The sequence below is a fragment of the Schistocerca americana genome, chromosome 9 (assembly GCF_021461395.2).
Source record: "Schistocerca americana isolate TAMUIC-IGC-003095 chromosome 9, iqSchAmer2.1, whole genome shotgun sequence".
NCBI lineage: Eukaryota > Metazoa > Arthropoda > Insecta > Orthoptera > Acrididae > Schistocerca > Schistocerca americana.
In genome coordinates, this window is record NC_060127.1 from 54,408,551 (window position 1) to 54,435,778 (window position 27,228).

The 27,228-nt window shown below is 40.5% G+C and overlaps 1 protein-coding gene across 1 annotated transcript in view; it reads left to right on the forward strand.

The window, feature by feature from the left end:
* LOC124551034 (peroxidase-like) overlaps window positions 1–27,228 on the forward strand; it is a 151,863-nt gene that overhangs the window by 65,301 nt on the left and 59,334 nt on the right. The window contains exons 3-5 of the mRNA XM_047125889.1: window positions 9,612–9,861; window positions 18,242–18,447; window positions 26,062–26,238. Of these exons, the coding sequence (XP_046981845.1) occupies window positions 9,612–9,861; window positions 18,242–18,447; window positions 26,062–26,238 (633 nt within the window). The remainder of the gene's footprint in view (window positions 1–9,611; window positions 9,862–18,241; window positions 18,448–26,061; window positions 26,239–27,228) is intronic.

A 27,228-nucleotide genomic window follows, 5' to 3' on the forward strand; every position in this document is an offset into this window, starting at 1 on the left:
ATCATTTTCCACGACAATGCGCGGGCACGTATAGCGCAAGTTGTGGCTGCTCTGTTCGGTCGATGCGACTGGGAAGTACTGTACTATCCACCATACGCTCCGGACTTAAGGGGGCTAGGACGTGAAACGGGTCGACTTGGAGTAGGAGAGGCAGCACAGGACATTTTAATTTGCACTGTCTATACTTTTACAAATAAATTTATAAAACTTCGTTAGCATGACCAGGAAGGATTCAGCATTCACACTCATAGCAGTGGGAGTTCAAAAACATAATAAAACAAATTTTCTTACATGTGAAATTTCATCATTTTTTCACTTAGTATTGGCTGCATTTGTTGCTGTAGGTACACTTTTCTTCATAACTAAGAGAGATTCTTCGATGAATTTTGCACAGCGTACAAATCATACTTACAGGTGTATGAAACTCTAGAATTTCCCAAATCTGTTAAAAACTGTGGTTATAATTTAAATAATTAACTATAAAATTCGAGTTTTCTCTAAACACAAAGTTTAAAATGTAACAACTCATTCATTTTTTCACAGATGAAATAAATTCTACAGTTTCATACACCTGTAAGTATGGTTTGTAAGCTGTGCAAAATTCATCGAAGAATCTCTCTTACTTATGAAGAAAAGTGTACCTATAGCAACAAATGCAGCCAACAGTAAGTGAAAAATATCATGAAATTTCACTTTTAAAAAATATTATTTTTTCGTGTTTTTGAACTTCCACTGCTATGAGTGTGAATCCCGAATCCTTCCTGGTCATGCTGACAAAGTTTTGTGAATTTATTTGTAAAAGTATAGACAGTGCAAATTAAATTGTCGTGCGATGCCTCTCATTCTCGAAGTCGGCCCGTTTGACGTCCTACCCCCCTTAAGTCCTTGTGACTTTGATTTGATTCCGAAGATGAAGCAACCACTTTGTGGCATTCGCTTCAGAACTGTTCCAGAGATTCGACAGGCAGTAAACCGCTCCATTCGTACCATCAACAGAACAGGCTCTGCTAACGGTATACTGCTCCTTCCACATCGCTAGCAACGTGTTCTCCACAACGCTGGTGGCTGAAGGACAGTAACAGTCGCAAACATGTAACTCTTTTGTATCGGTTGTGAACAAATAGTTGCCTCTGTTTAAGTTCCAACCCTCGTACTCAAACGTTCATCACGTTCTTCTGGAATCAACGTATACATCAGTTCCTCGGATTATCTTTCACATTAGGCGGAAAAATGTGGCGGAGCGCTGTAATCTGGCAATATATTCGTATGTATAGATTATGGGTTCTGTCCTAGGTGTAGCACTGGCAATAGCTGCATGGGAGTCGTGAAAAGACGTAGTACGAACGACTGAAATTGAAGCACTCGGCAATACGCTTTCTGAAACGCTGTTCTTTGAACAAACCCTCTTAGTCTCCTTAAGTGTTTTGGGTGTCCTACATTGCCGAAAATAACCATTACTTTCACAATGCCACAAGTGAACTTTAGCACTGCCAACAGTCCCCCTTGCTCTTTCATTTCTTTTCTCAAATACGACGCCAAACCGCGAATGCGATTTAACAGTCGGGCTTGCAGGCTCGTGTGTTTTCCTGTTCTTCTCGGACAGCTCACTAGTCGCACGGTTTACAACCAATTTACGCTAATTATTCTGACAACGCTGGTATCGGAACGTGGAACCATTTAAGTACGATAACAAGTAAATAATAGATAGTGATAATTAACGAGTCAAGATACGTAGTTTTAAAAATAAGTAAAAATAGGAAATCTGTTGAGTTACGTCCGCCATGCGACCGTTATCCCTACCCAATGGGCAGTGTGATGACGCGGAAAGTGCAGCAAGTTATTAATGCTTAGAACTGTTCTTAATTACTTAGATTGCTTACAGAACTAATAAGTTGCCGAACAAGCGCTGCGTACTACACTACTGGCCATTAAAATTGCTACACCACGAAGATGACGTGCTACAGACGCGAAATTTAACCGACAGGAATGAGATGCTGTGATATGCAAATGATTAGCTCTTCGGAACATTCACACAAGGGTGGCGCCGGTGGCGACACCTACAACATGCTGGCATGAGGAAAGTTTCCAACCGATTTCTCATACACAAATAGCAGTTGACCGGCGTTGCCTGGTGAAACGTTGTTGTGTAAGGAGGAGAAATGCATACCATCACGTTTCCGACTTTGATAAAGGTCGGATTGTAGCCTATCGCGATTGCGGTTTATCGTATCGCGACATTGCTGCTCGCATTGGTCTAAATCCAATGACTGTTAGCAGAATATGGACTCGGTGGGTTCAGGAGGGTAATACGGAACGCCGTGCTGGATCCCAACGGCCTCGTATCACTAGCAGTCCAGATGACAGGCATGGCTGTAAGGGGATCGTGCAGCCACGTCTCGATCCCTGAGTCAACAGATGGGGACGTTTGCAAGACAACAACCCTCTGCACGAACAGTTCGACGACGTTTGCAGCAGCATGGACTATCAGCTCGGAGACCACGGCTGCATTCATGGCACTTTGAACAGTGGACGTTACATTTCAGATGAGTTACGACCCGTGGCTCTACCCTCCATTTGATCCCTGCAAAACCCTACATTTCAGCAGGATAATGCACGACCGCATGTTGCAGGTCCTGTACGGGCCTTTCTGCATACAGAAAATGTTCGACTGCTGCCCTGGCCAGCACATTCTCCAGATCTCGCACCAATTGAAAACGTCTGGCCGAGCAACTGGCTCGTCACAATACGCCAGTCACTACTCTTGATGAACTGTGGTATCGTGTTGAAGCTGCATGGGCAGCTGTACCTGTACACGTTACCCAAGCTCTGTTTGACACAATGCCCAGGCGGATCAAGGCCGTAATTACGGCCAGAGGTAGTCGTTCTGGGTACTGATTTCTCAGGATCTATGCACCCAAATTGCTTGAAAATGTAATCACATGTCAGTTCTAGTATAATATATTTGTTCAATGAATACCCGTTTATCATCTGCATTTCTTCTTGGTGTAGCAATTTTAATGGCCAGTAGTGTATTATTTATTTGTTTTTTCTTCAGTAATACATCCACATACACACTCCACAAGCTGTAATTCCGATCCTGGTGGAGGGTCTTCCTCACCAGTATTATCGGTTTTGTGGGAAAAATGGCTGTCTATATGTGTTCGTGCGCACAATAATTTCATTTAGACTCATGATACGTACGCGAGATTCAGACCGATTAGTTAAATAAATTATGACCACTGCACACCGTGACACATTGGAGGCACACGACGCAGTAAAAAAAGTATATACGCTGATGGAATGTATTCGCAAACTGCAAATACGGTACCATACAACTATACAATTTACTGGAGACAAATGAAAATTTGTGATGAAATGGGACGCCACGGACCCACCCAAACGTCCATGTGCTCCAGTGTCTCCTTTCCATACCGCTTGCACAATTATCTGATCCCCGCACAGGAATGGACTTACACTCATGCTCATAAATTTAGGAAAATTGCAGAATGTGGTGCCACACAACGTGGCACTACACAAAACTGGCGCTAATAGCATAGGCACATAGGGAACACACACGACACAGATCTGTAAGTCCACAATATTCGTGATAAGTTGAGAAAACCGTCCCAAAACACATGTGCTACAAAACACCACTGCTTCCTGTGCATGTTCCCCGACATCAATATGGGATATGATCACCATGCACACGTACACAGGCCGCACAACGGGTTGGCATACTCTGAATCAGATGGTCGAGAAGCTGTTGGGATATAGCCTCCCATTCTTGCACCTGTGCCTGTCGCAGCTCCTGAAGTGTCGTAGTGGTTTGAAGACGCGCAGCGATACATCGACCGAGAGCATCCCAGACGTGCTCAATGGAGTTTAGGTCTGGAGAACAGGCAGACCACCCCATTCGCCTGATGTATTCTGTTTCAAGGTACTCCTCCACGATGGCAGCTCGGTGGGGCCGTGTGTTATCATCCATCAGGAGGAAGGTGGGACCCACTGCACCCCAGAAAAGGTGGACATCCTGGTTCAAAATGACGTCCCAATACACCTGACCTGTTACAGTTCCTCTGCCAAGGACATGCAGAGGCGTACGTGCACCAATCGTAATCCCACCCCACACCATCAAACCACGACCTCCATACAGGTCCCTTTCAAGGTCATTAAGGGGTTGGTATCTAGTTCCTGGTTCACGGCAGATGAAAACTCGGCGAGAATCACTGTTCAGACTATATCTGGACTCGTCCGTGAACATAGCCTGGGACCACTGTTCCAATGACCATGTACTGTGTTCTTGACACCAGGTTTTACGGTTCTCCTGTGACAAGGGGTCAGTGGAATGCACCTTGCAGGTCACCTGGCGAATAAACCATGTCTGTGTGTCTGGAGACAACTGTTCCAGTGGCTGCAGTAAGGTCCCGAGCAAGGCTACCTGCAGTACTCCTTGGCCGTCTGCGGGCACTGATGGTGAGATATCGGTCTTCTTGTCATGTTGTACACTGTGGACGTGCCGTACTGTAGCGCCTGGATACTTCTCCTGTCTGCTGGAATCGTTGCCATAGTCGTGAGTTCACACTTTGTGGCACACGGAGGGCGCGTGCTACGACCTACTGTGTTTGACCAGCCTCCAGTCGCCCTAGTATTCTACCCTTCATAACGTCATGAATATGCGTTCTTTGAGACATTTTCAACACTCAGCCACCATTAGGACGTCTGAAAACGTCTGTACACTTACTCGCTGCACCGTACTCTGACATGCACCAACACACCTCTGCGTATGTAGACTGCTGCCAGCGCCACCATGCAACGACCGTAGGTCAAATGCATCGCATGGTCATACTCTAAGTGATTTAAACCCACAAACCGCCCACCAGAACGTTGTTTCACCATGTATCAGCATTATCCTTATGAGCATGAGTGTATTTAGTTTTCATGCATGCATGCATGTCTGAAGGAACATTGTATCAAATCTTACAGATATTATCAAATACAGACACTGCACTAACGTATTTCATCTCAAAGCGAAGGTGATCTGACGAGGAAACTAAATAAGTCTCTCCCTGTGCAGGAGTCACATAATTGTGCGAGCACTACGGGAAACAGACACTCGGACATATTCAAGTTTGGGGTGTGTCCGTGCAGCATGCTCAGACAGACAAAGTGGTTTAGGTGAGCACTCGCGTAAAGTGGGAAATACGGCTTCGGGTCCTGATCCGGCACAGATTTTCATTTCTTTCCAGCAAATTGAGCTGTGGTGGTACCATATTCGCAATTTGCTGATACATTTCATGATTTAATATGGCTGTAAATCGTTTGTGGTGTTTGCTCCTATGGACATGCTCGTATTTCCAAAAGAACTTTACAAGCACTATCAAATACTGACACTGCCATAATTTACTACGGGGTAATTTTCTTGTCTTGGAACAACGAAATATCTTAAAAAAAACTATGTATCAGATGGAAGAACAGATAAATACAGCCACACAGGATTAGCCAAGCGGTGCCGGCACAGTAGCTCAGTGTGTTCAGTCAGAGGGTTTAGCTACCCTCAGTAATAAAAAAACTGAGTGAACAGATCAACGAACAACCTGAATGAGTGTCATCGGACGTCCGCCACGAATAAAATCAACAAACAATATAGAACAAGATGAGACTAAAAGAATAAAAAAAAGAAAAGCGGTCTAAGGCGCTGCAGTCATGGACTGTGCGGCTGATCCTGGAGGAGGTTCGAGTCCTCCCTCGGGCATGGGTGTGTGTGTTTGTTCTTAGGATAAGCTTACACAAGCTTAGGGATGATGACCTTAGCAGTTAAGTCCCATAAGATTTCACACACATTTGAACATTTTTTAGATAAATACGTGTTCGATATTTTTAAAAATACTATCCGGCGATACCAATGTTGATCCCCTCCCCCTGCCCCTCTGCCACGCCCCCAGGGGCGGGGTGGGGGCGAGATTTAAATCTTACATAGGAACTGCCCATTTTTACTCTAGATACGTTTGTCGTTGCACGACAGATGACACTGTAATCGACGAATAACACATTTCCAAAACGGTTTTATCTAGAGAAAAATGCACTGGATTAAAAAAAATCCAGACGTGTTCAGTGATTGTGAAAAAAAGCTTCTTTGAGGAGTATTCTCTCATTTCCCACCAAAGGGATACTCGTTTGTAACACTTATCTGACAGTAAGTGCTCAAAAATGTAGCAGCCCACTTCGATGCACTTATTTATCTCGACATGGAATGATGTGACACAACTGAGAAGTGTTTACTGTGTAATCTGCTAGCATCCATTGGTGATAGATTGAATCATGTTATGTCACGTTGTTATAAACTTAACTCTTCAAGTAACCCCATAAACAAAAGTCAGGGAGAAGTAAGGTCTTGCGATGTAGCAGGCTAAGATACTGGACCACCTCTTCCAATTCACTGACAATTGTACACGGCATCTAATGCCTCCCATGCTGCTACAGAATAATGTACTGGACAACCATCATGCTGAAAACACAATGTTTGTCTCAAGCTGAAAGCAGTACTGGAAGGTCGTCCTCCAAGGATGTTTGATACTTATCACCGTTGAAGATGCCATTGATAAAGAATGGACAAATGAATTTGTCCCCAATTATTCCACACCAGATATTCACTTTCCACAGAAGCTGATGTTCAACCTGCTGTAACCAATATGGCTTTTCCTCATTCCAACAATGTATGTTATGTTGGTTAATCGTGAGGTTGACCTGTCAGAGCACGATAGTTGAGCAAAGCAGTTGGTACCTCTGTATTTGCTGGAACAGCCACTGGCTTCTGGAAATCATTGCTGTGAATTTCCTGAGGGACTTAAAAATTTCGGGAAATGCTAGCCTGATGAATTTCCGATTCACAATTTACGCTACGCACCACTTTAGTGTGTTCCAGTGTGATTTGAGCTTGAAAAACGTGACAAGAATTCCAGCAAATGTGGCGGCCACACAGAATGGGAAAAACTGCCTGGTAGCGGTAGTCAGACGGCCAAGTAAGTTCACGTACAAATAGGTGCAGCAAAAACATTTGGCGATAGTGCAGTTTCGTCAACTATTGGAACTGACTCTTGACTCCTTCCTGCAAACATTTTTTCTATATAATTTTTAATATGTCTCCGTAACTCACTCTCTTAACTGAAAACATAACTGGAGAAGGGTTATTCACTTGCTATACAGGTAAGGTACCTTATTGTTCCCTGCATTTCCATCTACCTGCCTGCAATTTTAACCTTCTCAGATATTTATCCAGTATTCTTTCCAACGGTTTTGCATCTCCTTACCTAAAATAGGACGTATACATGGTAACTCAGATACCTCTACTGCTGAGTTTTATGCAGTCTGCAATGTCTTCAAATACCACATGCGAGATTTTCATATTCTCTCACTCACTATGTGCAAACTGTTAGTCCTACAGAAAAGTGAACAGGACCTTTTTATGGGACATTTCATGTAGTTTAGTATTGTACTTGAATCCGTTTGCCACAGTTTTTCAGTTAGTCAAGAAAAATTCAGGTGAAGTTTGCTTTTGTATGAGGGTGAGTCAAATGAAAACCTTAAATTTGTAATAACAATTCGAAATTTTGCGCTGTTATCCTGTAAGTTGGTAAGCCTGCTACAATCAAGTGAACAAATTACATAGGGTCAAAAGTACTTTGTTAAAACCGAACAGAAGAAAAACAATAATGAAGTCTTGATCCGAGATGTTCTTGGCTTAATACTTGGTAGCGTAGCCCTTTGCATGTATTACTGCATGTCTGGATGGCAGAGATTCCTTGAGTTTGGCCAGTCACTCCTGGGAAATCTTCCATTGCTCACACAGTTCTTGAAGAAAACTTCCTTCTTGGTGCAAATGCATCTGTCTAGCTCACCCCATGTTCTATGGGGTTTAAGTATGTACTTAGGCTTAGCCATCTGAATACCTTTGCTTTGTGCCTCTTCAGAACTTTTTTCACATGGCCAGAAATGTGCTTCGGATTTTTGTTATGTTGGAATTTACAGTTGTAATGCACATTTTATCTTCCGTGAGGTATCATATGGTCTGTTGATATGTTATCATACTTGACTATCCATTACCCTGCAAATTTTTATGACAGGACCTACACCACTTGGTGAGAAACAGCCCTATACCATGGTAATCTCTCCTCCATGCTTCATGGTGGGTGCTTGGTACTTTCTGTCATTCTTTTTATTTTTTGGCCATCGAACGTGCTGTACCCCATCTGAGGAGAAGAGATTACACTTGATTTCATCACTCCACAGAATTTTTGATCAGTCTGGAGTGGTCCTCAATGAGTACTTCTTAGCAAATCATAGTCTTGCCTTCCTATTTTCTGCACTTATCATAGGATTTTGAGAAAGTCACCTGGCATTTAGATCTATAACTATTAAGTGACATTTAACTGTTGAAACATAGACCTTCAAGCCATGTTTTACCCGTAGGTCACCACTTATTGCCCAGACATTCACAAGCTGTTGTGAGAAGCCAAACACTACAATGAAGGTCTGAGTTTGGCCTTGAATCAGTGCTGTTAAGACAGCTTGTTTGAAATCTACTGAATATTCTTTAGATTTAGGCACTAGTGTAAGTAAATAAAAATATTAGAATTAGATTTGCTTTGTGTAGCTAGGTTTGTAATAGTCTTCCTAACTTGCAAAATGCTTATGAACCTCTTGGAAACACTGTTTATGGCTGATGTCCACGATTACCTGCACTCAGAAATAAATACATGTAACTGCATCAAGGTCAAGCAGTCTTCTGTCTGAATAACCAGTTGTTTTGAATCTGTGTATAGATAAACATGCCTAACAACCTACAAGTTCAACTGCAAAATAATTTTGAGCAATAATGTATGTGCACCATCCTAACCACAAAATTCTGAATGGCTCCAGTACAAGCAAGATATAGACCTGTATGAAACTTCAGTCTTTTTCATATTTATCACAAACTAAACAAACTTCTTGTTTTGACTCTGCAGCTACAACATCTAGTCTATTATTGTCACACAAGTTAGTCAAATCTTCCTCCCATTCAGGTTCAGATGTTAAAAATTCAAGTTTTCTCTTACAATTTGTACATTTTGTGTTAGAAGGCCTGGCTTTCTTCTTCGATATTGTGGAGCTATATGATGCACCCAGCCACTGCATGCTATATTACCCCTTTTTGCATTGTTTGACTTAATATGTTACAAAAAAATAACTGTGAAGTTCATTTTATTAATTACGGTACTCCAGCTCTAAATGTAGAAACACATAAAGATTACTTATGTTGTACACACATTTAATAATAAATTATATAGTTGGTGTTAGATGGTTTGAAGGGAGCCACCTGAGTTTTTGCCTTGCACAACTTAGGGTAACTAAAGAGCACCTAATCCCAGATAACTGAATGGGAATACAACCTCCTATCCTTCCAAATATGAACCCAGTGTCTCGATGACGGTGCCACCACAGTCGCTGACTCAGTGATTTGTTGTTTGCTATGGCCAAGTTAAACTTCTCACCTTCGTGTTAAGGTGCTCTTTATCAATGTCACAGCTTATACACTGTGTTGGGTAAGAAGTGGTGATGCGGGCTTGTTATTACAGGTGAGCTGAATGTGAGTGACTCTGAACTGTGGGACGTGGTGCAGCGTGGACTGAAGAGGGGGTCCAAGCTGGCAGAGAAGGTGAAGGACCATGAGCGGTGGGTGTCCCAGCGCCTGCATGTGCCACCGTCCACACCAGAGTACCACCACTACCTCACCAATGAGGCCTCTGATTCTGAGAAGCAACATGTGATGGACACGCTAGAAGACCTTGCCAATGTCACTGCATTGGCCACCCTCCTGGTGCACAAGTGAGTCTCTCTCTCTCTCTCATATATATATATATATATATATATATATATATATATATATATATATAAACAAAGATGATGTGACTTACCAAACGGAAGTGCTGGCACGTCGATAGACACACAAACAAACACAAACATACACACAAAATTCAAGCTTTCGCAACAAACTGTTGCCTCATCAGGAAAGAGGGAAGGAGAGGGAAAGACGAAAGGATGTGGGTTTTAAGGGAGAGGGTAAGGAGTCATTCCAATTCCGGGAGTGGAAAGACTTACCTTAGGGGGAAAAAAGGACGGGTATACACTCGCACACACACACACATATCCATCCACACATATACAGACACAAGCAGACATGTCTTCTTGGGTCTGTATATGTGTGGATGGATATGTGTGTGTGTGCGAGTGTATACCCGTCCTTTTTTCCCCCTAAGGTAAGTCTTTCCGCTCCCGGAATTGGAATGACTCCTTACCCTCTCCCTTAAAACCCACATCCTTTCATCTTTCCCTCTCCTTCCCTCTTTCCTGATGAGGCAACAGTTTGATGTGAAAGCTTGAATTTTGTGTGTATGTTTGTGTTTGTTTGTGTGTCTATCGACGTGCCAGCACTTCCGTTTGGTAAGTCACATCATCTTTGTTTTTAGATATATTTTCCCATGTTGGATGTTTCCCTCTATTAATTAATATTAATATATCCCCTCGTGGATCATTCAGCGCTTATTGACTTTTGCATCATCCTCTTCTGACACTTTGTATTTGCTACTACTCAGTCAGTTAATTCATCAACTGGCATCATATATCTAGACAGACAGACAGACACACACACACACACACACACACACACACACACACACACACACACACAGAGTGACCCAGAAACATTGTGACAAACTTCTAGTGAAGGTGGCGCTCATCATAACGATTGAGAATTTGAGAATTTCATAGCAGCCCATGGCCACAAGTGCCAGGGGTAAGTTGTAGCAGAGGTCAAAGATTGGAAAGGAAACACTAGAGTGATTCATTTGACAAATTTGTTGGACACAATGTGTACACATCGTGTATGACTTGACTAAAGCTCTCGTGTTACAACAGATGCTAGAAGTTTGCCCCATCAGATGCCATGCATACTCGACACTAATGGAGAACTGATTGCCAGAGATGCTTGACACTAATGGAGAACTGATTGCCAGAGATGCTCAAATTCACCAGGAGCTTCTTTGATTCTAGCAACTTCTAACAACCCTACCACAACAAAGGTCAAAAATTAATTATGATTGTAGTGTTGCTCACGCTGCTAAATATTGCATTTTTGGGCAACAACAAAGTTATATTACGTGGCAGGTATCGTTAGAGCACAGTTAATAAAGCCATTTCTTGAAATAATGGATAAACTAAGAACTCATCTTTTCGTGTTTCCCATGCTGGTCTCATTGTGAACTCATGGCTCAATCGTCGAAAATCTAAGTAGTGATGATTCCAAGCTCAGATGCAAAGAGGCCTAGGTGTTATTCTGCAATATTCAAAAGTTTTATAGATGTGTTTCATAAACCATTCCTGAAGGTTAAACTTTTGCAAGTTAAGACAGTGGTGATGTAAAAAAGTAATCAGCACTCCGAATTTAAGTTACACTTCTTTTTTATTACTTTTGTTGCAACATCAATTGACAATATAAAACATACTTGAAAAAATCTTCCTCACTGTTAAAGTTCACATTTCATAAGCTGACTACAATTTGCGTCTTTTCAACATGACAACCAAGACTTGACTCTCTATAATAACCACTTACGCACCCAAAAATCAGAGTTACAAGTACGTCAAAGATCATAGCGATAAAAGAAAGAATACACATAAGAATAATATCATTACAATATAAACATATTGGTGTATCAAAGTATCTCTACATTAATGAAATCAAATCTTAATGTTGTCACAGAAATATGTTAACTATTTTACAGAAACACAGTAGAATATTGCTGGTATCGAGAGGTTGAGGTGAGGTGCCGTAATGGTTACGCAATTCAGGTACCATTACAAACTGCACAGATGGTTCTTGCAATTAGATCCAATTCAGACTTCACAGGATCGCAATACATGAGAATCTCATGGATACGCACAGAAAGAAATCAAGGCTTGATAAATCCAGTGAGTGTGGAAGGCAGGCAACCAGTCCATCATGCCCAGTCGATCAGTGTAGAAATGATCTCTCCAAATTCCTATGAAAAGCCAGTCCATAATAAGCAGGCACCCATATGTTGGAACCACATACTGCACCTCAGATTTTCTCATATATCTTCAAGCAAGCTGTGAACAACCTGTTCCAGAGAGGTCTAATAACTCATGGCAGTCAAGTGGGATTGTGAAAGGTACAGCCTGACTATGCACTCACTGACCAAAGCCACCTACACATTAACTGTAAAGTGACATTAAACCACACTGTGCCATACACCTTGGGGGAATTCCTGGTACCCATAAGTGCTCACTGTGGTGACTGTGTACGCTACCCCTAGTGAATGTGGCCTCATCAGTGGACAACACATAAGCTGGGAAATTCACATCTTGGCCACTTCGTTGCATAAACCGCTGCAAAAAATGCATCTGTGCAGAATGATCATCAGGATGCAATAACTGCACCCTTAGGAGATGAAAGGAGTGTAAGGACTTGGCATTCAAAACATGCTGGATACTGCTACAGCACATTCTTAAGTTGGTTGGTTGGTTTGGGGAAGGAGACCAGACAGCGTGGTAATCGGTCTCATCGGATTAGGGAAGGATTGGGAAGGAAGTTGGCCGTGCCCTTTCAGAGGAACCATCCCGGCATTTACCTGGAGCGATTTAGGGAAATCACGGAAAACCTAAATCAGGATGGCTGGACGCGGGATTGAACCGTCGTCCTCCCGAATGCGAGTCCAGTGTCTAACCACTGCGCCATCCCGCTCGGTCATTCTTAAGTTCGAGGCAATGCCAAGTATGCTACTGCTTGGATTGGTCCACACTGCATCTGACACACTTTCTTCCCTCGTGATCAAACGTGCCAATTGTGGGCTGCCCTCACTAGCCCTGTCACTTCTAAATTACCTGTGCTCCCTCAAATTTTGATGCAGATGTGCAAACAAACTGTGGCACAGTTGGCATCATTCTGGAAAGCGTTCTTGACAAGTGTGTCCAGCAGCTCAGCCATTGCACTCAGCTATTCCACAGATTAAGTGCATGCCTGCAAGCTCATCATTCGTGTACTGTTATGAGCTTCTAACATGTTGGCTAGTGCTTGAATGAGGAAATCTTCACATTCCCTTCCAGTACTCCTGTGTCTAGCACCACCTAGCAGCAATCTGCTCCAACAATCTAGGGTACAGCACCACCTATCAGTGTACAATGATGTTTGTGGACAGTGCAGGCACCCAGGGTAACATCACTCATCCACTTGTTGGAGTTGACAGTAGACAAACACAAACTGAGGAAGCTGCACACTGGACTTCCAGTCAGTCACTTCAGTTGAAGGTTTGTGTGAGTACGAGGTACACTAATGAAGAGTCATTATCAAATGCTACTCATTTATGAAGAATGAACACAACATATTATTTAAAGGTACAACACTAGTGTACTGCTTGTATCTGTAATGTAAATAAGAAAGCTTTATTGCAGTTACTGTTCTGCTAACTTGCATTCTACGTAGATGAGTAACATTTCTACCTTTTCCTCATTGTGTACAATGTACTCAAACAAATCTTCAACAGACAATGGTTGACTGGATGATCAGTGCACAGTTTTCTTTTTCATTTCCATTTGCTTACTGTCAGCTCCAGCAAGTGGATGAGCTCCAATTTAAGACAGCTGATTGAATGAGTGATGTTCATTATCCTTGTATTTCCACTTATTTTCTGGCCACTCCTGCAAGTGAATGAGGCAGTCATTATGGTTAAGGTCCCATGGTAGCTTAACAAATTTGGCTTCATACACTTTTTATTTTGCTTCTAGACAAAAAGTTATCTAGGGTGGGCAAAGTAAGTAGGACACCCTTTCTAAAGTAGTGTTCAGTCAAGAAAATTATAAAAATATAAGCCAGAATTGCTGCTAGTACTTACCTTCCAGAGGTGAAACATCAGGACTATGGATGTATATGTGCAGACAGCCTGTCTCATCCTGGGATCTGGGTATTTGTCCCTTCTTCTTAAACTTCCTCAACCTATCCCATTCTCTTGCCTGTGGGAGGAAATATTAGTTCCAAAGCCTGAGATATCATTATGTGTTTATTAATTGATCCTGTAATTTTACAACTGCAAAGTGTACAAAAGATATTGGACCATTTATAGCCACTATATATATTTATTGATCTTTTAAACACACAGTTTTCAAGAAGAAGTAATATTACACAATATTTTATTGATCTGTCACACAAACAACAACATGACAGATATCGAAATAATAGAAAAGAGATAAGAGACAGAAAAGCAACTGAAATTAACTGGCAGAGGAAAGGCCACTGAACTTGATGGAATACCATTTAAATTCTACACAGAGTGTGTGAAAGAATTTACCCCACTTCTAGCAGCTGTAGGTCCCTAGAGGAACAAAGCATTCCTAATGGTTGTAAAAAAAGCAGAGGTCATTCTCATTTTCAGGACAGATCATTGAAGAGATGCTAGGAAATATAGGCCTATATATCTGATGCCAGTATGTTATAGAATTTTGGAACATGTTTTATACTCATGTAGTATGATGTTTCTGGAGACCAAAAATATCCTCTGTAGATATCAACATTGATTCCAGAAACAACAATTGTACGAAACCCAGCTTTCCCTGTTCATCCATGAGATCCAGAAGGTGGTAGATACAGGTGCCTAGTAGAATTTCATGTTCCTTGACTTTCAGAAGGCATTTGATACAGTTCCACACTGCTGCTTATGGAACAAAATATGAGCATGCAGGATGCCAGACCAACTGCATGATTTGACTGAACAGTTTCCATCAAGCAGAACAGGATGTCATTCTCAATGGAGAGTTAGTTAGTTGGTATCATGTCCCACAGATCATTTACATGATAAATTGCATTGAAGTGGAACAAGTCATCAAACATATAAGTTACTTTAGGTGTATCCCAACACAGTGTTATAGGTCCATTAGTTTTCACAACACATACAGAAGAAATAGAAGACAACATCACAAGTTCCATCAGCATTTCTGTAGCTGATACTGTTGTATATAGAATGCTATAAAATTACAGTGAAATACAGGAAAACTTGGACAGGATCAGTGCTTAGTACACAGAATGACAATTGACTCTCACCAGAAAAAATTAATGTAATGTGAATACATAGACAAGAAGACCCTTTACTGTAAGTTTACACGATTACTAAACTATCAATGGAAGTGGTTAATTCCATAAAATGTCTAGGATATGTTTACAGAGTCATTTGACATGCAGCAATCACATTAAATTAACTGGATGTAAGGCAGATGCAAAACTGAGATTCACTGAAAGAATTCTCTGGAAACATAGTCCATCAACAAAGGAAGTAACTTACACAACATTCATTTCACCAATGTTTGAGTATTTCTCATCAATTTGAGAGTTTTGCCAGATAGGATTGATACAGAAAATAGAGAATACCCAAAGAAGATTACCACATTACATTACATTTAGTTAGTGCGAAAGCATCACAGAGATGTTCGGCCAACTTCAGTGGCAGACACTGCAAGAGAGGTGTTCTGTGTCATGATGTGGTTGACTGTAGAGGTTCCAAGAGAGTACATTCCTAGAAGAGTCAACCAACATATTGCTTTCTCCTGTGCATAGCTAATGAAAAGACCATGGAGATAAAATTTAGATTTGAGCCCACATGGAACCTTACCAGCAATAATTATTTGCACAAACCATATGCAACTGGAATAGTAAAAGGTAGAAGAGACACTGGCTCACAAATACCCTCTGCCACACACCATAAGGTTGCTTGCAAAGTGTAGATGTATATGTTGATCTGTACACTTTCCAAATACAATCTTAATTGCTGCTACAAGGTTTTTTCTCAGAAACTCCCTCATTGTATAGAATCAGTGCTTGACCAAGTAATCCTTCATGGTTGACTTGAAACTGTTCCTGTCCATTACTGTTTTCACAGATGTGGGTAAAGTGTTGTACAAGCTGATGCTAGGAGGATGGAGTATGCCTTTTTGTAATCATGCTGTATTTGTATGTTGTAAATGTACTTCATTTATTTTTCTTGTGTAGGAGCTGTGTACAGATTCATTACAGGCAATACATGGATTTTTTAAATAATAATTACATTTCATAGTATGCAAATATGTATAAGTAGTAGTAGAATTTTATTTTTCCTAAATGGCTGCCTGCATGAAGCTCTTGGTCTATCAGTTCCATTAGACTAATTATCTTTTTCTGTAATCTTAATTATTTCAAACATGCTCCACACTTTCCCCAAAATATTACACCATATTTCAGTACCGAGTGAGCATAGGTAAAATATGCAGCCCTGATATCATCATTTGATGTAGAGTTTCTTAGTATTTGTATTATGAAAGATGTTTTGCTCACTTTTCTGTTTACGTCCACCCCATTTTAAGTTCTATCATATCCATGCACAGAGAAATTTCGTTCTTTCTATTTTACTAATTGCATGTCCATTTAATTCAATATGAGTATTACTTGGGGTCCTATTGTGGGTGGTTAATATGTCTATTGCAACAGTTTTTTTTTTCAGGTTTATAATGAAACTGTTTGCATCAAAACTACACTGCTATGTTATTTCCAGGCAATTAAATGTTCTTTTTTCAAATGTTTCTTTGATACCTTTTGTAATTAAGATGCTTGTGTCATCTGTAAACTGGTCTAGTTTCCTTTTACTACTGTTTGTATCAAAATCAGTTAAAGTAGTAAAAACAGGATTGAACCCAGTGCTGAACTCTGGGGGACACCATTATTTGACCACTGATAATTCTGCCTGTTTACTTTATTGCAATAGCATCCAGCACAAACAAATACATATACCTGAACCACACCAGTGTGGATGCCACCACTGTTGGCACTACATAATTATTTAAAGCTAAAATAAAGTTCCAACTCGAGTGATACACATCATGTGTTCATCGCTGTCATTGTCCGACCAACAGCCCATCACTCTGCCCAGCTTCAAGTAAGGCAGCTAGTTTTGTAACAATGGTCCATGAGATCATTCCTATGGCATCAGCCAAGCCATACATCATAATAAAAACTTGTCTTCTAATTCAAATATTAAATTGAGCTGAAGGTCAATTTGTTGCAAGATGAAGTGCATCATAATAAAAATTAGATTCTCTCACAGACTGCCATTCTTTTAATATGTAAATAATATTTATAAAATGTGTGTGAATTCTTAAGGGACCAAACTGCTAAAGTTATTAGTCCCTACACTTACACACTACTTAAACTAACTTATGCTAAGAACAACACACACACTCATGCCTGAGGGAGGACTTGAACCTCTGGCGGGATGGACCATGCAATCCATGACATGTTACCATAGTAACTATGTTTACTGAACTAATATGACATTAGGAAAGCAGATCTAAAAACATGTGAAAAGAATTACAACAAACAGGGCTGGTTTTAGGCCCAAGCGACACAAGCTGTTGCTTGGAGCACCAAGCTGAGATGGGTGCCAGGGGTGCCACAATTGTGAGATATCTGTGCAGAACATAGTACAATCAGTATGGCTGATCACCCCTGACACCCAAATGCAGGGCTTGTATACTGTGAATATTGTCTGAGTGGGGGTAATTTATATCAATGGGAATATGCAAGGGGAAAGTGGGAAAAGAGTGGGTGCCTGTGCTGAAAAATATTCTAGAACAGGCCCTGACTACAGCACTCTCAAAACAAAGGCTGAAAAGAATCTAGTTGTTACGTGTACCAAATAACTGCACTTGTTTAGGACAGTAGGAGTCTATAATCAGATTTTGTGAAGCAAAGTGTTTTGAAAATTATTGGTGTATTTTTGTCTAAAACTAACTTTTAATAGCAGTCGGTTGTCTGAGTTGTGCTATTGTGGTCTGCTGCTACTGAGGCACCTCAGTTGCTTCAGAAAGCATTTTGGAAAGGTGTGAAAATAATAAGTCTGAGCACTATTTTTGTATCAGGCTTGGTGGGACTAACTCATGGAAACCATGTTACAGAAAATAAGAGGTGGTCCTGACATTCAATAAATGTATGTTACACTTTCCTTCCAGTTTGATAGTATCCATTTAGCCGGTGTAGGCAAATCCCAAAGTGGATAATGAATTTTACTCGGTCATTAGTAACTGTAGTACAGAAAGTGTTAGTTGCAGCTTTAGCCTTAGATTCTGATGATATTACAGATATTATTTGTCACAGACAAATCTTTTTTTTTCACAGGTTTAACATATCCCGAGACAAAGTGGGTGATCTTCTCATTGATATTCAGGTACCAGCAGATCCATCCCATATTCCACAAAGTCCAACCTGCAATGCATCTGCCATCTACAGAACATATAATGGGTCATGTAACAACTTGCAGCATCCAATTTGGGGAATGACTGAGACTGTTTACCCACGGCTTGTGGGCTCAATTTTTCGTGATGGTAATATATGTAGGGTGGTGATATATATATATAGTTGTACTTACTATTACAAAGCAAAATTTTAAATGATACATATTAATGACTCATGAAATGTTGTGAAAGTTAATTTATAACAATGGAAAGCAATAAATTCTAACAATTTTAAGAAAAAGTTCTACTACTTTTGTAAAGTATTTCATAAGCACACTTACAGCTGAGTCTGAGCACAAGCTCAATGAACTATAAATCCTCTATAACCATTGTATAAAAATTAAACAGTCAAATTGGACAGAGATGAAGTATGTTGTTGCTGTTGTGGTCTTCAGTCCTGAGACTGGTTTGATGCAGCTCTCCATGCTACTCTATTCTGTGCAAGCCTCTTCATGTCCCAGTACCTCCTGCAGCCTAAATCCTTCTGAATCTGCTTAGTGTATTCATCTCTTGGTCCCCCCCTACGATTTTTACCCTCCATGCTGCCCTCCAGTACTAAATTGGTGATCCCTTGATGCCTCAAAACATGTCCTACCAGCCGATCCCTTCTTCTAGTCAAGTTGTGCCACAAACTCCTCTTCTCCCCTATTCTATTCAATACCTCCTCATTAGTTATGTGATCTACCCATCTAATCTTCAGCATTCTTCTGTAGCACCACATTTCGAAAGCTTCTATTCTCTTCTTGTCTAAACTATTTATCGTCCATGTTTCACTTCCATACATGGCTACACTCCATACAAATACTTTCTGAAACGACTTCCTAACCCTTAAATCAATACTCGATGCTAACAAATTTCTCTTCTTCAGAAACGCTTTCCTTGCCATTGCCAGTCTACATTTTATATCCTCTCTACTTCGACCATCATCAGTTATTTTGCTCCCCAAATAGCAAAACTCCTTTACTACTTTAAGTGTCTCATTTCCTAATCTAATTCCCTCAGCATCACCCGACTTAATTCGACTACATTCCATTATCCTCCTTTTGCTTTTGTTGATGTTCATGTTGTACCCTCCTTTCAAGACACTATCCATTCCGCTCAACTGTTCTTCCAAGTCCTTTGCAGTCTCTGACAGAATTACAATGTCATCGGCAAACCTCAATGTTTTTATTTCTTCTCCATGGATTTTAATACCTACTCCAAATTTTTCTTTTGTTTCCGTCATTGCTTGCTCAATATACAGATTGAATAGCATCGGGGAAAGGCTACAACCCTGTCTCACTCCCTTCCCAAACACTGCTTCCCTTTCATGTCCCTCGACTCTTATAACTGCCATCTGGTTTCTGTACAAATTGTAAATAGCCTTTTGCTCCCTGTATTTTAGCCCTGCCACCTTCAGAATTTGAAAGTGAGTATTCCAGTCAACTTTTTCAAAAGCTTTCGCTAAGTCTACAAATGCTAGAAACCTAGGTTTGCCTTTCCTTAATCTTTCTTCTAAGACAAGCCGTAGGGTCAGTATTGCCTCACGTGTTCCAACATTTCTATGGAATCCAAACTGATCTTCCAAGAGGTCGGCTTCTACCAGTTTTTCCATTCGTCTGTAAAGAATTCACGTTAGTGTTTTGCAGCTGTGACTTATTAAACTGATAGTTTGGTAATTTTCACATCTGTGAACACCTGCCTCCTTTGGGATTGGAATTATTATATTCTTCTTGAAGTCTGAGGGAATTTCTGCTGTCTCATACATCTTGCTCACCAGATGGTAGAGTTTTGTCAGGACTGGCACTCCCAAGGCTGTCAGTAGTTCTAATGGAATGTTGTCTACTCCCGGGGCCTTGTTTCAACTTAGGTCTTTCAGTGCTCTGTCAAACTCTTCATGCAGTATCATATCTCCCATTTCATCTTCATCTACATCCTCTTTCATTTCCATAATATTGTCCTTAAGAACATCGCCCCTGTATAGACCTTCTATATACTCCTTCCACCTTCCTGCTTTCCCTTCTTTGCTTAGAACTGGGTCTCCATCTGAGCTCTTGATATTCATACAAGTGGTTCTCTTTTCTCCAAAGATCTCTTTAATTTTCCTGTAGGCAGTATCTGTCTTACCCCTAGTGAGATAAGCCTCTACATCCTTACATTTGTTTCTAGCCATCCCTGCTTAGCCATTTTGCACTTCCTGTCGATTTCATTTTTGAGACGTTTGTATTCCTTTTTGCCTGCTTCACTTACTGCATTTTTGTGTTTTCTCCTTTCATCAATTAAATTCAGTATCTCTTCTGTTACCCAAGGATTTCTATTAGCCCTCGTCTTTTTACCTACTTGATCCTCTGCTGCCTTCACTACTTCATCCCTCAGAGCTACCCACTCTTCTTCTACTGTATTTCTTTCCCCCATTCCTGTCAATTGTTCCCTTATGCTCTGCCTGTAACTCTGTACAACCTCTGGTTTAGTCAGTTTATCCAGGTCCTATCTCCTTAAATTCCCACCTTTTTGCAGTTTCTTCAGTTTTAATCTACAGTTCATAACCAATAGATTGTGGTCAGAGTCCATATCTGCCCCTTGAAATGTCTACAACTTAAAACCTGGTTCCTAAATCTCTACCTTACCATTATACAATCTATCTGATACCTTCTAGTATCTCCAGGATTCTTCCATGTATGTAACCTTCTTTTATGAGTCTTGAACCAAGTGTTAGCTATGATTAAGTTATGCTCTGTGCAAAATTCTACCAGACAGCATCCTCTTTCATTTCTCTCCCCCAATCCATATTCACCCACTATGTTTCCTTCTCTCCCTTTTCCTACTCTCGAATTCCAGTCACCCATGACTATTAAATTTTCATCTTCCTTCACTATCTGAATAATTTCTTTTATCTCATCGTGCATTTCATCAATTTCTTCATCATCTGCAGAGCTAGTTGGCATATAAACTTGTACTACTGTGGTAGGCATGGGTTTCATATCTGTTTTGGTCACAATAATGCATTCACTATGCTGTTTGTAGTAGCTTACCCGCACTCCTATTTTTTTTTTATTCATTATTAAACTTACTCCTGCATTACCCCTATTTGATTTTGTATTTATAACCCTGTATTCACCTGACCAAAAGTCTTGTTCCTCCTGCCACCAAACTTCACTAATTCCCACTATATCTAGCTTTAACCTATCCATTTCCCTTTTTAAATTTTCTAACCTACCTGCCCGATTAAGGAATCTGACATTCCACGCTCCGATCCATAGAACGTCAGTTTTCTTCTTCCTGATAACGACGTCCTCCTGAGTAGTCCCTGCCCGGAGATCCAAATGGGGGACTATTTTACCTCCGGAATATTTTACTCAAGAGGACGCCATCATCATTTAACCATACAGTAAAGCTGCATGCCCTCGGGAAAAATTACAGCTGTAGTTTCCCCTTGCTTTCAGCCGTTCACAATACCAGCACAGCAAGGCTGTTTTGGTTAGTGTTACAAGGTCAGATCAGTCAAACATCCAGACTGTTGTTCGTGCAACTACTGAAAAGGCTACTGCCCCTCTTCAGGAACCACATGTTTGTCTGGCCTCTTAACAGATACCCCTCCGTTGTGGTTGCACCTACGGTACGGCCATCTGTATATCTACATCTACATCTACATCTACATTGATACTCCGCAAGCCACCCAACGGTGTGTGGCGGAGGGCACTTTACGTGCCACTGTCATTACCTCCCTTTCCTGTTCCAGTCGCGTATGGTTCGCGGGAAGAACGACTGTCTGAAAGCCTCCGTGCGCGCTCTAATCTCTCTAATTTTACATTCGTGATCTCCTCGGGAAGTATAAGTAGGGGGAAGCAATATATTCGATACCTCATCCAGAAACGCACCCTCTCGAAACCTGGCGAGCAAGCTACACCGCGATGCAGAGCGCCTCTCTTGCAGAGTCTGCCACTTGAGTTTATTAAACATCTCCGTAACGCTATCACGGTTACCAAATAACCCAGTGACGAAACGCGCCGCTCTTCTTTGGATCTTCTCTATCTCCTCCGTCAACCCGACTAGGGCACGCAAGCCTCCCCACCAACGACAAGGTCCATGGTTCATGGGGGGTACATAATGGTACAAATGCTATATTATTACAACTTATCTATAACACTATAGGGTACTGCAATGATAGCATGTCGTTTACTACATTCATTTCACCATAATATCAACAAATTCTCATTTATCATGTTAACTGAACTCACAGATTGGCTGAGGAGATGTCTCAGTGTGCCACTCCTCACTTTGCCGCTTTGTCTCTGTGTCAAACTAAAAAATGCAGGATTCAACATCTGTGATCAGATGAATGAACCATTTGTAGTCACTGGCAGTCTCTCAAGAAGGTCAATGCACACGTTTGATTGTCCTTTTGCTCAGTTGTGAGGTTTCTTGGGAACCAGTTTGGCAAAAGCCTTTCGCATGTGCAGAATTTGATGCACAGTGAAAGGGTTTAAGTTTAACACATCACCCATCATCATTATTGTTAAACATTGGTCTGATCCCATAAGAGCACACATGCATTAAAAATTTTTGTCAGTTTTTGAAGTTGGAGTTGTCCCTGAGTGAGGTTCATCATTTCCAACGTATTCTTGGTCTCTGAAAACTGATTGATGCAAGGGAAAAAGTTGTGTTCTTGATAAGGAATGATCCGCAAAGGCCTGTTTAAACTTTGCAAAGGTCACTCTCATGGATTCCCCAAGTTTAACACAAAACTTGATGGCATAACATTTCTCTAAATTCTGCTGTTCCATTTTCATAACACATGTCAAAAACACAATTTCAGTGATGGTGCTCTCAACAACCACATGATGGCTCTACAGACCTGAAACTTGGACTGAGTATTTGGAAGTGACAAACACACAGGTCTACACAAGCAGAACAACACAGCATTACCAGACTGCTTGCAGTATTGTCAGTCTCATTACTTTTCTTACACACCTCCTATGATGCTAAAATGTGTGGCACATTTGTGGCTGTGATTCCTGGACTCTGAGAGCTGAGGCAGAGAATAAATTAAATTCTTCTGAGGTGTAGTGCTAAAGATAAATGTTCAAATTAAAGTGGAGTGACATGATTGCAAGTGAAGAAGTTCTTAATTAAAGAAGTGGGTGAGAAGAGAAGCATCAGAAGTTAGTTGTGAAAAGCAGAGTGATCTAATGAGATCTGAGAGAATCTGGAAACACCTGCTGAACAGCATGTTAATGGAAAGAGACTGAAACAAAGATCACAACTAAGGTACATACAGAAAATTAAGAGCAGTTAAGAGCAAACTGGAAAGATGTGATAGTGAAGATCTGCTATCGACTTGTCCTCAGATGGATCACTACAGAAGAAGATAAAAAAAATCACTGCATAGTAGGTCACCACTAAGAGATTTGACATGAGTTATCAGGGCTTTATATATCTTTATGATTGACTAATTTACTCCTTTGTGTACAGCACTGAGGATTTTTATCACTTTATGTAAATCCTAGTTATTACATGCATTGTACTCATTATATACTCTCTTCAGTCTGTATAACGTTTAATTTTTTTACAATGAAAAAGATAACTCAGAAAATATACTCATATGTCTTGGTGAGGATTCCAGACTGTTTGACTAAATCTCTTAGGAATGTCTGGGATGGGCTCAGTTCACGGTTCTGATAAATGGAATGAAAGAAACAAACTATTTGCATGAGTGTCACTGCCATAGAATATAATGCTGTGCACCATAACTGAATGGAAATAGCCCTAGCAGACTGATTTGGTTGCCTTCTTTTTACTAACGGATGCAATCATATGAATAGCAAATGTTGGATTTAGGCTTCTACATGACGCATAAGTACGTAGCATTTTTGTTTTGCATGTTGGTATTCCAGTCGCTATGGATGCGTTTATCAATTTTCATGTTTTACTTGTACTTAAAGGTTTCTATTTGAGTTTACATACTGACATTTTGTCATTTGGAGATAGAGAGTAGAGCTGTGGACACTAGAAAATAGAGTGCAAAGTGGAGATATCAAAACATTTCGACATATTCTTCTGTTTGAGTGAAATAGAGGGGCGACAGCAGTGAATGCAGCAAGAAACATTTGCTCTGGGTATGGGGATAAGAAGAATGTTGAAAATTAGGTGGACTGATGAGGTAAGGAATGAGGAGATTCTCTGGAGAATCGGTGAGGAAAGGAATACATGGAAAACACTGTCAAGGAGAAGGACAGGATGGTAAGACATGAGTTAAGGCATCAGGAAATAACTTCCATGGTACTAAAGAGAACTGTAGAGGGTATGAACAGTAGAAAAAGACAGAGGGAATAACTTCCGTTGTACTAGAGAGAGCTGTAGAGCGTAAAAACTGTAGAGAAAGACAGAGACTGGAATACATCCAGCAAATAATTGAGGATGTAAGTTACAAGTGCTGCTCTGAGGTGAAGAGGTTACCAAAAAAGAGGAACTCATGGTGGGCTGCAAGTGTACTTAAGAACTGGCAAATGTGATGGACTGTAATCATTCCACCATCATGTGATATTTGCATGCAATGGGGAAGGTTCAAAAATCTGGTGTATGGATACCACGTGCTCTAAGCAAAAATCAATGTGTTGCCATATGCATCTCTGCTTACTCGTCATGAATTTGCTCGTGAACAACACTGACCATTCCTATACCATATCTACACATATGATGAGAAATGGTGTCTTCATGCTAAGATAAGGAAAAGAAAGGAGTGGCTGAGCCCAAACAAAGCAGCAGTTCCCTGTGAAAGACCTGCACACGTCCACAAAAATAATGTTATGCATCCGGTGAAACAGCCATAGCATTCTGTACTACAAATTTCTTCTCCAAGGTGTAACCAACACAACAGACATTTACTGTGAACAATTGAGATGTCTTGCAGACACAGGCCAAGAACAACCACCAAGAAGACTGTACGAAGTGATGCTACTCGACGATAATGCCCACCCGCATTCTGCTAGACTGCAAACAATGCTATACAGGAGTTGGATTGGGGAGTCATTCCACACCTCCCTTATTCACCCGATGTTGCACTCTCATATTTTCACCTTTTTCGCTCTCTATTGAACAACTTTCAAGGAACTTCCTTGTTGGATTAAAATATGTTCTAAACATGAGTTCTCAACAACAAACCCACGTGATTTCTACAGCTGTGGAATCAAAAACTTACCCCAGCATTGATAGACTGTTGAAATAGTGAAGGAGAATGTATTATTGATGACTAATGTGGCTCCTGTTATGTGTACCTGTTGTATTTATTAAACTTATGGAAAGTGCTACTAACTATGCACCAACCTAATAGCTTGCGTACTGTCCTACACAAGCTAAACCAAGCACTAAGAGAGCTTTGTAAAGTGCAGAACCACATGTGTTACAAAGACCTCTTCAAATATCTTGGAATTTCTAAATTTTTTAATTTATTCCCCAGTACATTAACTCCTTAATGGTATTAATTCTTAACAATAAAAATCAGTTACAACAGAATTCTCATTTACATTCATTCATTCATACACTGCATTCCATAAATTTTATAATATGGGAGAGGCTTTAGTGATGTGTAAAATTCAAGTCTTACATTAACTGGCAGAAGTAACAATTTAAGGTCATCTCTGTATATTAAGAATACCTGAGCTCTTTGGAGACCTATGTTTCAATGTAACCTTTAGAATAATGATGATATGTCTCTCTTCTTGGCAGGTATCAATGCACCAAAGAAGTCAGTAACAGGCAAAGAGTTGCCAAATCCCAGAATTCTCAGACAGCACTTACTGCCGACTGGTGATTTTGACGATGAAACAAATACTCTGCTGGTAATGCAGTATGGACAGCTAATAGCACATGATTCTGCACTTAGTTCTGACTGGCTTGGATTTAGTGAGTAGTACTGTCTTCCTTTTTTTACAAATTTCAGTGTTACACCAATTTTTAGAACAACATTTATGATGACCCAGTTTGGTTCTAACAAAGAGAAGATAGCAGGTTACACAGTCTTGGAGAACAAAATGTGCCAAACAAAAATAATATTCCTCATTTTTTTGTACTCACATATGCAGCAAATCCTGTGATACTCACCTGTGACCACTGGCATTGTACTTCGCCATACACAAGGTGTAATAAAAAAGTAACAGGTATTTTTTTAATTTTGTGGGCTTCATGCATCTAATTTTAAAATTATTTTATGTTTTTGGTACATGTGTTCCTGGCGTGCATTTGGATTTTCAGTAGATTTCAATATTTAGTTTACTGTTGAAGTCAAAAAGGTTAAATGAGTTTTTGAGTGGTTGGCAAATTTTTACTTTAGAAAAAGCTGGATCAAAGAATTTGCATTTTCTTGAAAAATTGAATAATTGCAGCACCACATTCAAAATGTTATTGTGGCTGTTGTGTTCAAAGAGGGTTGACAAAACACTGAAGACATCGACTGCCCTGGACATCCTAGCACATCAGTTACTGATGACAATCTGGAGGAAGTAAAGAAATTGGCTCTGGAAAATTGCCAAACCAGCATCAGAGAGGTTGCTAATGATGTTGGAATATCTTTTGGCTCATTCCAAGAAATTTTTGAATGTTTTGGGCATGAAATATTTAGCAGCAAAGTTTGTTCCAAAATTGTTGAATTTTGCCCAGAAAAAACATCATTCAGACATCTCTCAGGAGTTGCCGAATGAAGTCAACAATGATCCAGAATTAGTAAAGGAGCTTGTGGGTGAACAGGTGACAAAAAATGGGTGTATGGGTGTGATATCAAAACAAAGGCCCAATCACCCCAATGGAAGCTGTGTGAAGAGAACGAAAAAATATTTGAGAAGTTCCATCACATGTGAAGGTTCTTCTCACTGTTTTCTTTGACTACAATGTGATAGT